Here is a 14,609-nt window from a genome sequence, read left to right on the forward strand (position 1 = left end):
CCTCTTCTTAGCGGCGATGGTGGGGTTGGCCTCCCACTTTGGAGAACCGTGTTCTTCGTCTTTAAAACGTCCGCGGTTGCACGACGATTTCGTGGATTAGGTCATTGACACGCTCAGGTTGAAACTACATAGAAGTTTCTAAGCAGAGCTCGGTCATAACTTGCCATTGCGTTGGGTTTCTACCCTTTAGCAGAGTTTTCTTTATTTGTGAAGAACGGTCGTGTTGCGTTGTAATTATATGCGAAGCCTGGAGAACGGAAATATCGTGGAAACCATTCTCGTTTCTCGACGTGACTAAGTGTCAAGATATTTCTGACAAGAAAGTTTCTGGAACGGGAAATGCAATGTTTGAACAGTTAAAAAATCATTGAAGGAAGGAGAATAAATACAATTTTGCTAATAGACAAAGTATTTTGCGATTTTTTGTTTTTTTTTTTTTGGTAAATAAAAGAGAAAAGAAACAATGAAAAGCAGGAATAAAAATTGTCTCTAAGAAGAAAACGTTACATTTTACTATCAATGGAAGTATTGTGTAATTACAACGTGACACGAGCATTTTTGGTAAATAATGGAAACACGGATGAAAAGTAAAAATGCCACGGTCGAAAATTGCGAGTGATCGTTATCGAGCCATTATTATTTGTGAAAATGGACACAGGTCAATTTAGATGACTATCAGATGGAACAATTGTTAGGAAAATGGTAGGTGCCTAACAGGAAAGGGAATGCTATTCGGTGACGTGGATCAGTACATTGTTTGTCGTTATACCGTAACGATTAATCCCGTGGGACATTGGGACGTATTAAATAAGCACGCAACACGACGTTGTAAAACCGAATCTATTAAGTTGACTCGTGATTTCGTCCGATGGGAATTATACAAAGTTATTGAATGAACAGTGCAGTTTCATTCTTAGCGGCAACAATTAAGTCCGATTAACGTCACTTGACCTAACGTTGCAAAGTGCGACTCCGACTTTGTTTGCCTCGTGCAGTTCGCGCATGATTTTGCAGAAAAAGTAAAGAAGCTTCCGCAACGATCAACTGTGTGTTATTAACCGCGTCTCGCGAACTATGGCTTTGCTTACTTGGAAGTCTTGGAACATTGTCTTATTAATCTCTATGGTGACTGCCAATGCGACCATTGGAAATAAAGTCACTTACAACGAGCTGATTGATAAAACGGTACTCAAGTTATAACTGCAATAAAAAAAATAAATTGAAGCTTATGAAATGTTCATGTTATTATAGACCGATGGCTTTGCCGTTAATTGAAAAAATGGACATTTTGTATGTTTCAATATCGATTAAAATGACGATGTTGGCGACTAAAATGCCGCAATAATTGCTCAGCAGAACTTGGAAAGAAATATGAACTAATTGCCTATACCGAGCGTTCACGGATTTATTAGCCAACGTTTGTCTCGTAAAAAGCGTGAGGAGAACGACGAACGGTTGAAAATGAACTACGTATTTGCGATATTTTTTTTCATTTTATGGTTGCATTATTTTTTTAAATGGAAACCTTCCTTCTCTTCGCATCGTAAGAATCGAATCTTCTCATCGTTCTGCGTAAAAAAAGTATTAAAGTGACATAGTTGAAAACTGATCGATTTAAAGTACAGTCACAACTTTAATTTTGTAGAATATTATACAGAACTCCTATATTTATATTTTCTTTGTCCTACACGTGATAAATTTTGTAACACCCTGTATATCATGATAATAATTACAAGTGATAATAATTACTTGATAGTTTATATTTTTCAATGTCATTATATTTATGATACACAGGCTCGAAAGGTAAAAGGAATTTCTCTTCAAAGACGATTATGCATAACGAAATTAGTATACTACCGATGTATAGTCGATGTATATATATGTATAGTAAATTAATATACGTATTATCGTATATTACGTGTACTTTCTTTTATCTATCAAAAATACACGATCATACGAAAAACGCACTTTCAGATGACAATCGTTCGATCATGTACGATGTTCCATGCAGACGACGCTCTTCTATTAGCTGGGGAGTACCATGAATTCTTTCAACGATCTCTACTCAACGATCTACCGGTTGCATTAATCTCCGAATCGAAATCAACGGCGTTCGAGATGTTCACTCTGGGCAAATATTCGTACACGATATACACACAGTTCTCTGTGATATATTTGCTTTGGAAATTGAACCAATTCATCGTGGTTGCATCCTCGCAGCCAATGCTTCAATTGCTTCTGCAAAGGACAAAGGACTCTGGTTGGTCGAACTTCCAGGGTTTCCATATTCTGATAGATAGGAAAACCGAGCAACGCGGCTGTGTGAACGCTTACAATTTCCTGTGGACAGCTTGGGAATACGACAGACTTTCCACCATATTTCTATGCATCGATCCGATCGAAGGAATCGTCCTTTATACTTTTAATCCTTATTCGAGCATCGCGCCAGAAGTTTGGAGGAACGTTGGACATTTCCATGGGCGCGGTGAACATCCTTGGATATTATTGAAAAAGAAGTATAATGGTGAGTCGCTTAATTTATAGCTAGACCGCGAATTCCGTGTACAAATTCGACGCTATCGACGCTACCGAAGAAGTAGCATTTGTTGTTAATTAGACATTTGCCTCGTTCTCCATTTTGAATATTTTCACACATATTTATTAGGTGGTCCGAAAAGTTTCTTTCGTTTTAGAAGGAAATAATGGATGCACAACATTTTCCATTTTATATTATTTTATCGAGTTACCTATGATTCATTTTGTTCTATCAAAATAAATATCACAACATTTTACGGATTAAGTCTCGTGTTTGTATAAAGATGCATCGTTGTAAAAGACGTGTCTATAGAAGAAAGACACTTTCGGACAACCTGATACATACTGTGTGCATTCCCCTTATGGCGATAAAGCAACAAACTAGCGAATAACTTGGCGATAAACTAGCCAAACGAAAATTTTTATCACTGCGCGATAATAAAATTCATTAAGAAAGTAACAACGTTTAGAAAATAGTGTGAGTAGATTCTAAAATGATGATAAATTGAATGTGAAAGATTGGAGAACATGCGAGGACTTGATGTTCGACAAAACGAAAGATCTAACCGGGTACGAGGTCCGAACGAACGCCATATCCTTCGAGCCGCATCTTCAAATAGACCCGACTAAACGAGGCTTGGAACAGTTCTCCGGTGACAATAGCGAAATCCTGAAAATAGTGTTCAAGAAGTTGAACGCGAGCCTTCGCGTGCGTGTGTACACTGGATCTCCGTATAGTTTAGGAGGAATTGGCAGTCACGGAACCATGGTGGGAATGATGGCTGACTTGGCTACTGGTGAGGTGGATATAGGAATGAACGCGAGGAGCCTGTATAATACATGGAAGGTCGAGTACGTGTTTCTCCAGTTTTAACCCTCCATAATGCTATGTGACTTGGAATGATAGGCACGCATACGCTGCTGCTCATAAGTACGTAGAAGCTTCGATGAATTTGTATTAGCCCTTTCAGGGTCGTGTCTCCTTTTAGTCTATGAGAAAAAATTAGTTTTTTATCTGTTATTGATAACGCAAATATATTACGTTATTCTATATGTATATCATATTTATGGCGTAACAATCGAGCAAACCAAAGACGAGGAAGACTCCTGAAATCGCCAACTCTAAATGAACTTTAAATAACAAAACTTATATTAGGTTGTCTGGAAAGTATTTTTCGTTTTTTAAATAGGAGGTAAGTATGAAATATATTTCCTTTCTTAAATAATGCATGATCCTTTCTCTTCTACCACCTTTCGCCATCTCTCCGGGAGCCTCATAATGCCATTTGTCCAAAATTCTCTTGGCTTACTTAAAAAATATTCTTCGAGATCGTTTTTCACTTCGTTTTTAATTTCCTCGTCGTACATTAAATGTTAAATTAACTCAAAGAACCGTGAACGATCATGATTCTTCTCTTCTATAAATTAGAGAAATTCTATTTATAATCTAAAACACGTGAACGTTGTACCGAGAGGGACGTTCGAATGAAAGAGATGCATCGAATGTCTGACCATGTCGGAAGAATCTACTTGAAAACGAAACGCAAGGAATTCTCTTTTATATCGATAACAAGATTGCCATGTGTTTTATTGCAGACACACGTATCCTCACGGAGACGACGGTCTTTGCGTGTTCACGCAACGAGCAGGAGAAATATCAGAGTTTACCAAGATCATGTCCTTCCTATCGCCAGTTATACACGCGGTCAATGCTGTCGTGTTCGTGATCGCCCTTCTGGTTCTTACGAAATACCAGGGATTCGTAAACGCTAGTATGAATATAATACGTTTGATGACTTTTGGCGCCGTACATAGATTACCGGGAACCAATTCCACCAGGATCTTCTTCAGTAGTACGTTCATATTGTACTTGATAGTGAACGCGCTGCACCAGAGTCATTGGGCTTCGTTTCTTACTATTCCTGTTTCTCTACCAAATATTAGAACATCGGAGGATCTTAAGGTAGTTGTACGATCTTAAGCAAATTACGAATACTTACGGTGTACCTTGTATACTTGATACTTGAACACCACAGTTTCCCAGCATTTTAAAAGAAATATCGTAGCTGACCGAAACACATACTTTATTCATTTAACACTACAGCCACGGATGATTCATATATTTTCCTGCAAAAAAAAAAAAAAAAAAGAAAAAGAAATAGCGCACGAAATTTATATCTTGTATAAGTTTATCACAGAGAGACTCTTAATGCAATAGGAAAAACCTCGCGGTTAGAGAATCAATCGCGTACTTTACTAAATGACTAAAAATAGTATTATCAATGCGAATGTTAATGCGAGTCACTGTATTTATAATTGAGCCGCTTATTTGCAACAACGGCTGACTGCACGAGACAGAATATAAACGATATCGATGAAATCGTATAACCGGTGCTTTGGCATTAAACTTGAAAAAATCTCGCAAAGTGGTTTTTGCATCGCATTAAGGAGTGAAGTACTTTAGCCTGTGAAGAGCCGGTTTTCTAATTTTAATATTAACGAAGTTTCATCGTTCACAGAAGTCTGGCTGCCAAATCTACGGATCGATGTTTCACGGTCAAGAGCTTCAGGATCCCGAACTACAATCGCGTTTCCACAAGGACACCTACTATGCTTGCAAGGAGCACGTGCTTCGATCGCGATGCGCCGCCTGCTTAGGTGACTGTCTTCATCATTACATGAGGATCCGCAATGAAATGCGCCTTTATCGATCTAGGAAAATACAGCAAAACTCGCTAGTGTTCAAGACCAGAGAGGATTGGCCACTGCTTGCTTCTGTAACGCAAATGATTCGAAGAACGGTCGAAGGTGGAATTATAGAAAAATGGAAGAAGGAGAGTACAAGAAAAACGCGCTGGGCGTGGAAGAAAAGGCAACTGGACAAAAATAAAAGCTTCAAGACTTTGAAGATGCGTCATGTCTTGTTCAGCTTCTATATCCTGGCGGGTGGATACGTTTTAGGGATTGTGGCTTTTCTCGTGGAGATCTTTATGGGAAGGCAACGAATTGACAAATCCTCAAGAAATCGGAAGCATTGAACGAGAAGCAGATTTTCGATGTTAAAATTGTTGGACGCAGTAGTTTTGAGACGATTTTGTATCCGGAGAACATGATATCACAGGAGGTGGCACAGTTTCGACGATTCTTGGGAATGACGTCATATTTCAGAAATTTTTCGAAGCCAGAATTTTTTAGATTTGGTTCAAAATTTTGGGTCGATTTTCCGAAGTGGCACAATTCTGGCAATTCTTGGAAATGACGTCACTTTTCAGGAACAATCGAGGCGATTCCTGGAAATGACGATATTTTCCAGGAATTTCTCGGAGCCGAAATCGTGAAAATTTGGTCCAATTTTGCAATTTTGTATCAGGAGAACATGATCTCACAGAGAATGGTACAATTTCATCGATTCTTAGAAATGACGTCACATATTTCTCATTTTTATATTTTTGTATTTTGGTGAGTTTTTGTGAGATTTGATAGTAAAGCGGATAAGTAACGAGACTGTGAAATGTTGTTAAACTACTCTGATCTATCGAAACTCTTTCTAAATACATTTTGTATAATTTTATTTACAGTAAATAATCTCATTTTTCATTGTATACTCATTTCCAAGAAGATCGTCGTTGCTAACCAGCTGTTGGCTGCTGTTGGTTGCTTCTCATTGCTTGCAATGCCCTGACATGTTCTATCACATAAATGGCGAATTATCTTTATTGGTATAAGTTATTACTAAATATGTAGACGATAACTTATATAAATACTAATTTTATAATTGTATCATGTAATAGCACTGCTTAATAAAAGAATTATTTATTAATTTCACTATTACACATCCGATTGTAAATTCCTTTCGCAACAAAAGAGATGATTGATATTATTTGAAAATTTACTGTACTACTAATATCGATATTATTAATTATTGCAATACCTACAAAACTCTCTTTCGCGAATAACCAGTAAATAATTTAACAAATTGGAAAGGACACAAAGGAATTTCTTCGCAAGAGAACAAGATCTTTCGAACGACTAAGAAATATGGGTAACTTTTCGTCAATTTATCAAGGATAATAAAACAAAATATTAATTGATAAACTTTGCTTTTAAAGTTCTCCCGTGTTCCCTAATTTTACCATGAAACGCAAAAATATTGAAACTTTCAGAATAATTCTATTCCTGGCAACATGAAACTAGCGCGATTCCAGCGAATTTCTAAGTTGAACAACCTACGACAATTTCGACTTGGCAAAAACCAGAACACCGACGGATTACAATCGAAGGCAGTAAATGTGCACAACCCTTCTGACAATCGATCTTGAACAAAGAAGACACAAGTGTGTTAAGCGACCTAAACGGCATAGTGACCGAATTACACTTGCCCAAATTGTACGCCAGCCCGAAGTTAACCGGCTACGCGAACAACACTCATTGCTACAAGTTGTTGCCCCTGGTGGCGAACGGTGAATACGACGTGTTACTGAATATTCAGTACGCCTCCAACATGATCGAACCGAACATGACCACCACCTATCTACACGTCAACCCAACAATCAGTATTCCGACCAGGTATCCAGATAACGAGACAGTCTACGCGAGGATCTTGAACTTTATGAATTCTATGTCGTACTGCGAGTTATTTATTATAATTACCGTGTTTATTTTTAGATGTTTTACAAATCTAGGAAAAGCACGCGCCCGTTTAAAAGTCGTACGAGTGGCGTTAAATAATTTTATGTCACATTCCGTGGAAGGTTCGTCCGATCGCGGCGTTTCTTTTATTTACGTTATCTTCGATTACGTTTCAAAGTAATTTATCTTCTTTGTTGATTTCGCCGATTCTTGCGTTATATCCGTAGATTCTGTAGATTCGTGGACACTTTAAGGGCAGCTGCAGTCAACATCTACGCATATGTGCGAATATGAAAACGCCATTTTTCACGATGTACTGTGTGTACTCTCGGATCATTGGGATTCGTATCATGTGAAAAAGCAAAGGAACGTGACTTCTGCTGCGGATAGGTCTTCGAGGTTATCGAGGATAGCTTTCGGCTTGGAAGTTTCACCTTTCGAAACACGGGACAAATGCTTCGTACTCGAGGTACGCGGTGCGATCTGATCGAGAGACGCGTTCAACTCGGTGCTGATGCACTTGTCGCCGAGTGGATTAATAGGATCGTCGGTGGGAGACAAGGTGATGACCAGATACGTGCGCGAGTGCAAGAAGACTAAAGAGGATGAGAAGAAAAGTTAGGATGCGATGAAACTGAAGCAAGTGGAAACTCTGCGTTTTATATTGTGACTTTCGGACGGTGTGCTTCGACACTGGCATTTTTCACGAAGATCTCCTTACAACGTGGCGACTGACAATGACACGGAAGAAGAAAAGGAGAAAAGAAATTCCCATTTCTCCATTCACTGCTTGAGGTATTCTTAAATAAGTTAAACGAGTGCTTTGACTGGGTGTTGATCACCTTCAATATCTTCGGCGCTTTCAATCGCAATGGAAAAGCTATTTTTTATGGCTAAATGTAGTTTGTAACGTCCTTCTCTGTTGCGGATTATTCGAGGCCAACTTTTAAAGCTCCTCTGAGTATAATCTTACTCACGCGACGGCACTTTCAAGATAACAAACAGGTACTCTTTTTCGTGAGAACGAAAATGATCGCTGTTTATCATAAAATTTCAAAGACGAACAAGGTATTCGAATGGCAGAATCACGAATTCGTTTTCGACAACAAACGATAATAATAACTCAGGGCTTTGAAGGGATATCAAAGAATGGATATTAATTGGTCAATATTGTATTTATTTCTTCAGTTTATTTTAAACAATTTGTTCATTCGAAGGACCTCGTAAATCCCCCGTAAAATGAATATGTTATATGTTTCTTTTTACAATTTATATCATATACACAATGATAGCAATAATAATAATAATAATAATAATAATAATAATAATAATTATAATTATAATTATAATTATAATTATAATTATAATAATAAAATTAGTAATAAAATTAATAATAATGATAATAAGAATATAATGATAATGACGGCGATGATGATATTAACTAATAATAATAATCAATAGTCAATCATAATAATAATAATTATCATTATTATTATAATAATCAAATTAATTGTAATGCAAGCCAAAGGCGCAAAACAAACAAAACGTAGAGTATACGACATAGTAAAACCGTCATCACTTTTCTTTTAGTCAACGGTTATTTATCTATCTTTTATGTACGCAATTTACAAACCGTTTGTCAGCTGCGCATTATATCTCTCTCCCCTTCTCTCCTATCCATTTTGTTGCAATTATATTTTTCCTCCTCTCATTGTCTCTGCACTCCTATTTTTCTCTCCATTCTTTATTCTCTCGTTTGAATCGCCGTGTTTGCGTTTTCTTTTGTTTCTCTCGTTTAGCAAAACAATCTCACTCTCTCCCTCCCTCTCAATCCGCTTAAGCTGAGGTTACTATAAAATAGATAAAAAAGCCCTGCTCGCAAAATATCTCGCAAATATATCGATATATATATGTATATATATGTATATATGTATATATTGTCACGGTCTTTCTTCTTCCCCGTTCTGTTTCATTCTCGTTTCCTTTCATTCCTTTCCTTTCTCCCCCGTCCCTAACCGTAGCTCGTTAGCGCGTATCAGATCGGTCTCGAGGCGAATCTGTCCGACATAAACCGATATTATTTCGCTTCGCAATCGCGATCTTCGCGTTTTCCTTCGAACAAGATCCAACAAAGCGGAAAGAAAGAGAAGACCTCTGCCCTGGAATCGCGCGATCGACCATAGATCTCAGCATTCGTTCCCCGAACTCCGACCGAATGCTGCGAACACGACGACCTGTACAATTTTTCTGTCAAAATTTACTAGCAAACTTGTTCTCTGTTTCTTATCCTTCGATGCTTTCTTAACGTCGCATTTTCTCCTCCGTTTTCTCTCGTTCCCGGAAAGATTCTGTCGATCGAACCTTTGCGGTCGAAGCAATTGGAGAGCTTCGTTGCAACTGCGTCGCTACCTTATAATTTTCGCTATGTGCAAAATGTTAACAAAGATGTTACGATCGGTAAACGAGAAAGTTAGAATCCAATCTGGTCGATCGCGGAATTGTGCGTGGCAGTTCCCCACAGATCGCCTGACAATCGTGAACGTCGTTCGTCGAGACCGGGAAAACGATGTTGCGTACGTTCACGAACCGTACGGGTCAAAAGATCGAACGATCGGATCGACGCATTCGCACACCCACGTAACACGGTCTCACTGCTCCCCGATCCTGTTCTTCAAATTCATTTCCATTCCTATCAAAGCGGTAAAGGTTAAGTGGTTAAGTTAGCTTAAGTAACAACTAAAGGATTCTTCAATGGTTAATGCTCTTTTTTTTCTTTCATTGCTCGTATTAAGCCTGTCGATCAGTCCATTCTTGTATTTCGTGGTTGGGGAGGGTGGTTTTGGATCGAGTACTTATGCTAGATCGATCAACTTTTCTCTCTCTCTCTCTCTCTCTTTCTCTCTCTTTCTTTCTTTCTCTCTCTCTCTCTCTTTCCGCGAATCCCACCGTCTCTCAGTCTTCCGCGCCAATAAATACAATAATTAATTAATCGATCAATCAATCAATATTTAATAATTAAAATAAATAAAAAGCAAGTAAGTAATTAGCTTTCGTTAAGCGAATTTGGTCTCTCCTTGGTGCGGTTGCCATTCTATGTCTCTCTCTCTCTCTCTCTCTCTCTCACTCACTCTTTCTCTCTTTATTGCTTCGTTCTCCACTTTTCTGTATCCCTTTCTCGCATAATACACTCTCATAGACACACTCTCTCTTTCTCACGGCCTCTCTTTTCTGTGCCCATTCACGCTCTCGTTCGTCACTTCTCCCTTTCGATCCTATGAGTCTCTCTCTCTTTCTTTCTCTCTCTCTCTCTCTCTCTCTCTCTCTCTCTCTGTCTATTCGCTTGCTTGCTTGTTTGCTCGTTTCGTTTGCTCGTCTGTCTGGCCGTCTCTTTGAGATGATCTCTATCAAACGTGACCGATCGACGCGCGATTTCAATTTCTCTGGCAGCCGAGCGGGACCCTCACGAGTGAAGGGTAGAGTCTACTTCGGAGAACGAGACAGACTAGAGTTCGCTAGAGTCACTAGAGCGTCGTTCGAAAAGTAGAGGCGAACGTTAGTGGAGGTTACTTCCTTTCTTTCTTTATTTTTTCGAAAGAATTATTGCAACGTCGGCTCACTTTGAAAGACTACCCTTCGAATCGTGCAAAGAGTCCATCCTGTCACGCGTCGATCGTACTACGCGGTATGTTAACTAATTAATAAATTGCTTGTGCATTGCTCGTTGCTACTTAGTAGTGTTCGGCTGCTCGTCACCGTGAACGCGAACTCTCCCGCCCTCATCGCGTCTCTCTATCCTCCGTGTCGTGTCAATGTATATCGTACAAATATAGGAATACGGCTCGCGAAAGACGAGGATCCGAACGACATTTGAAATGTTCTCTCGTTTTCTCTTGTACAGCCGCATCTTCCTCTACGCTCTGGTATTTCAAGGACGAGAGCGAATTTTCTCAAACACGAACGTTTCTGGAGGACCAGAGAGTTCTCCTGTGAAATTGGAGCAACGCGTTTACGGAATCCGAATTAGGTACTACACGCGATACGACCGTATACGAGAGTATAGTAAAATAATGATCGTATATTACTATTAATATAATAATATAATTATGATTGCATGTCTCTATGTTTACATATATGGTGGTAAGTGGATTTTCTCCTGTACGAGTATGTAAATGTTGTATATTTGTGTGCGTGCGTGCGTGTATGTTCTGTGTGTGTGCGTGCGCGCGCGCGCGCTCGCGTTTCCATGTCCGTGTGTATGTTTCGTATGTATACATGTATATAAATATATTACAGTTTTACGGCGTAGCGGGTAAAGAAGACAGGAATCAAACAGTTTTAATTAACTGAAATATTTTCGACATTATTATGTGTATATCATACATATGTATATTATTATACGCTCGACATATCATCTTTCAATTATCGAATAATCGTTTCTGCTGCTGTAGTATGTATAATATACAGTTGTCATTGCGACATACGTTGTTTCAATCGGTTTCCTCTTTTCTTTTTCTTTCTCTATTCTTCTCCCCCAAAACCCAGCTTCTCTCGTACGCGCACGCACGCACGCACGCACACAAAACACGCACCTCTTTCTCTCCTTCTCTCGTACTCTCATACCCCATTCATTCCTATAAATACCTCGAAAATTAATAACGGTAATAGTACCAATATAAATCAATAATAATATAATATAATATAATATAATATAATATAATAATAAAGATATAGATAATAATGATAATATATAATAATATATAATATAATATATAATATAATATAATATACTATAATATAATATAATATATATAGGCGACGATAAACTTTCATTAAACCGTAGCGACAAAGTTCACGTAGCCCCATATATAAATCGATCGTTACTGATCGTTTCAAAAAGAAGAAACTAAAAGAAGAAAAAAGAAACAAAACAAGAGAATGGATGGAGAAAAAGCGGAACCACGGAAGCGCGCGTAGACTCCGGATGCATAATCTCAGCCACCCGTCAAAGGAATACCTAAGCGTGGCGATATCGAAACAGCAGCACCATTCGCTAGGTTTCTTTTTATCTTTGGAGGTCGGTAGGAACGTAGAACTTGTCCAAAACGAACATTTCTCTGCGCGACGACCGTTAAACATATCTTAATATAAAATAATAAAAAAAAGAAAGATATTTCAAATCAAAGAATATGAAAGATTTATACAGAAGAAAACTAATCGTAAAAAACGCGATATTGCGATAAGAGAAGAGAAAACCACGAAAACAGATCGACGAAATAAAACTTAGTGTTTCAAGAAAGTTTTAAAAGAAAATCGCTTAAAAAGGAATTAAAAAAAAAAAAAAAAGGAATTTTTAATTAATAATGACGCGTTACGCCGATCGACAGACGTTGCACCCTGCAGAACATCCATCCTCGCATACAACTAATTTCTCGATAAAAGCGCGGACACGTTCGATTTCATTACAACAGCCGAATTATACGTGTTGCAAATTTCGTTCAAAATTCTCGACCTACACATCTGTATATATTAATATACGTGTGCATTGTATCGCGTATTCGTCTTTACGTTTTCACAGCACGAGCTGACGAGAGCGAAAGGCCTGATATTATACGTATCCACTATAAATATGTGTCTCGAAAATATCAAAACTTTTTTTTTTTAATAGACCTCTTTTTTTAGTTTCTTTTATCCTTCAGTCCGTGTGCACGCGCACACGAGGTATAAAATTGTATCCCGTGAACCATTGGACCGCGCTAAGTAACTCTATATGGGCCCCCCTAAGTCTCGTCAACTCGTGTTCGATCCCTTTGTCACGGTTCCAGCATTTTTTCCGCCGTGTTTGCTTCTTTCGTTCCTCTTTTCTTTCTTTTCATTCGTTCGTTCATTTATTTTTCCTTTTTACTTGCACCCTACTCGTAGGAAAGCGTTAGCAATTAATTGACCGACAGCGCATTATGATCAAACGTCTCTACGGATTATAGATTGGTCCAACATCTCTCACGTTCCGTATTATTATTAGAAACTCTAACGGAAAGGCTCCCGGGAGTTTTGGAATTTAATTCGATTCAATTTCGATATGTTTTAACTAATTGTCGAGATAAATTGCTCGTTACGATCCTGGTCCGAAGAACGATTTATTAACTCCCAGTTGAATGCTCGCTCGCTAGGCAATTCACTGCTAACACGTTTCCACTTGCTATTTTCTTCCTGCTCTCGTCTCGTTACAATGGTCTGATCAAATCGAATTCGCCGTTTTATCGAGAAAGGTAAAACGTTTATCTTTTCACTTCTCTCTTCCTTTTACACTCGATCCTCGTATACTTTTAAGCCTACATTCTCATAGCTGCGAAAACATAGGAAAAACACTAAATTGCGTGCGTATCTTGCGACATAACGGTTTTTCTTCTTTTTCTTTTTTCGTTCTTTTGTTTCATTTTGTCGGTGACGGAACAACGAAAAGAAAAGGAAGCGTATCGAACAAATACGATAACCGATTCGCGAGAGGCGGATGAAGGGTGGTCAATTGAATCGAACGTAAAAGATACAACAATAAAAGAATAGTAATAATAATACGAGCGATAATAAAATGTATATATGTACAAAAAAAAAATTTAACATAATACAATCATTTCTGAAGAATTGGACTTCGGAAAAAACTTCTAGGACAAATTCGGTGGACATGTAATATCTTGTGTATGTGTATTTTAATATTTTTATCTTTTCTTTTTACCAGAAATTTCTTGATTTTCGATAACATTTGTGGTAGCAAAAATTGGGGCGGGCCGGCCTGTCGCGTCCGTTTTAAACGTCGACAGGTCACCCTCAAGGCGGCGGCACTCGCAAATACCTATTTACAAAAATATACACATGAGCAACTTACTTATCCATTACGCTTGGTATATTTTTTATCTTTTGTTGTTTTCTTCTTCTTACGACTCGTGTAATGAGAGTTACGCGCTATTTTTTCGTTTGGTGTCTGTTCTCGCTTTCTTTGTTTCTGTCATTTCATTTTTTTCTTCCTTTATAATCACACTATTTATAATGTAGTGTATGCACTATATATCATTATCTGAATATTCTTTTTTTTCATCTCATCACTAGAACCTCTACTTATTCCCCGGTTAATTCTAAGTAATGTAAATAATATGTATTGGTTGTTTTGTTTTTTTTTCTGTTACCGTTTAACTTTGTTTTTCCTTGTTGCGTATTAATTATCTAATCTAGATTACTTTTTCTCCTTCGTAACCTATCTACAAAAAAGAGTCATGTCTCTCGTTCAAAGACGTTAGACATCATAATAGTAGTAGTGTTGTATCGGTTTTGGATCAATCTGTTGATCTTGTTGCTCGCGGTGCATTTCCACCGAAGAGAAATGCATCATTACACTAAATTGTCCTGTCTCTGTCTCTCCTCCATTTTCTTTTCTTTTCTTCTATCTCACCTAA

The 14,609-nt window shown here is 38.0% G+C and overlaps 1 protein-coding gene, 1 long non-coding RNA gene and 1 pseudogene across 2 annotated transcripts; 2 read left to right on the plus strand and 1 right to left on the minus strand.

Annotated features, from left to right (window-relative positions):
- The first annotated feature begins 1,074 nt into the window (after nucleotides 1–1,074).
- LOC105680937 lies at nucleotides 1,075–5,914 on the plus strand. Its single transcript, XM_024368555.2, has 5 exons — nucleotides 1,075–1,185; nucleotides 1,975–2,524; nucleotides 3,054–3,387; nucleotides 4,132–4,498; nucleotides 5,055–5,914. Exons 1-5 carry the CDS (start codon nucleotides 1,075–1,077, stop codon nucleotides 5,571–5,573), a joined length of 1,881 nt encoding a protein of 626 aa, XP_024224323.2. The 3' UTR covers nucleotides 5,574–5,914.
- Nucleotides 5,915–6,573: 659 nt separating this feature from the next.
- On the plus strand, nucleotides 6,574–8,287 carry LOC105680938 (annotated as a pseudogene).
- A 345-nt stretch (nucleotides 8,288–8,632) lies between these two features.
- LOC117151817 lies at nucleotides 8,633–14,603 on the minus strand. The gene is made up of 2 exons (XR_004461951.1): nucleotides 12,587–14,603; nucleotides 8,633–10,041 (listed from the first exon to the last, which is right to left on the minus strand). It is a non-coding gene; the product is annotated as an uncharacterized LOC117151817 (long non-coding RNA).
- Nucleotides 14,604–14,609: the final 6 nt, after the last annotated feature.

Source organism: Bombus impatiens, unplaced genomic scaffold (assembly GCF_000188095.3).
Source record: "Bombus impatiens unplaced genomic scaffold, BIMP_2.2 scf_0463, whole genome shotgun sequence".
Lineage (NCBI taxonomy): Eukaryota > Metazoa > Arthropoda > Insecta > Hymenoptera > Apidae > Bombus > Bombus impatiens.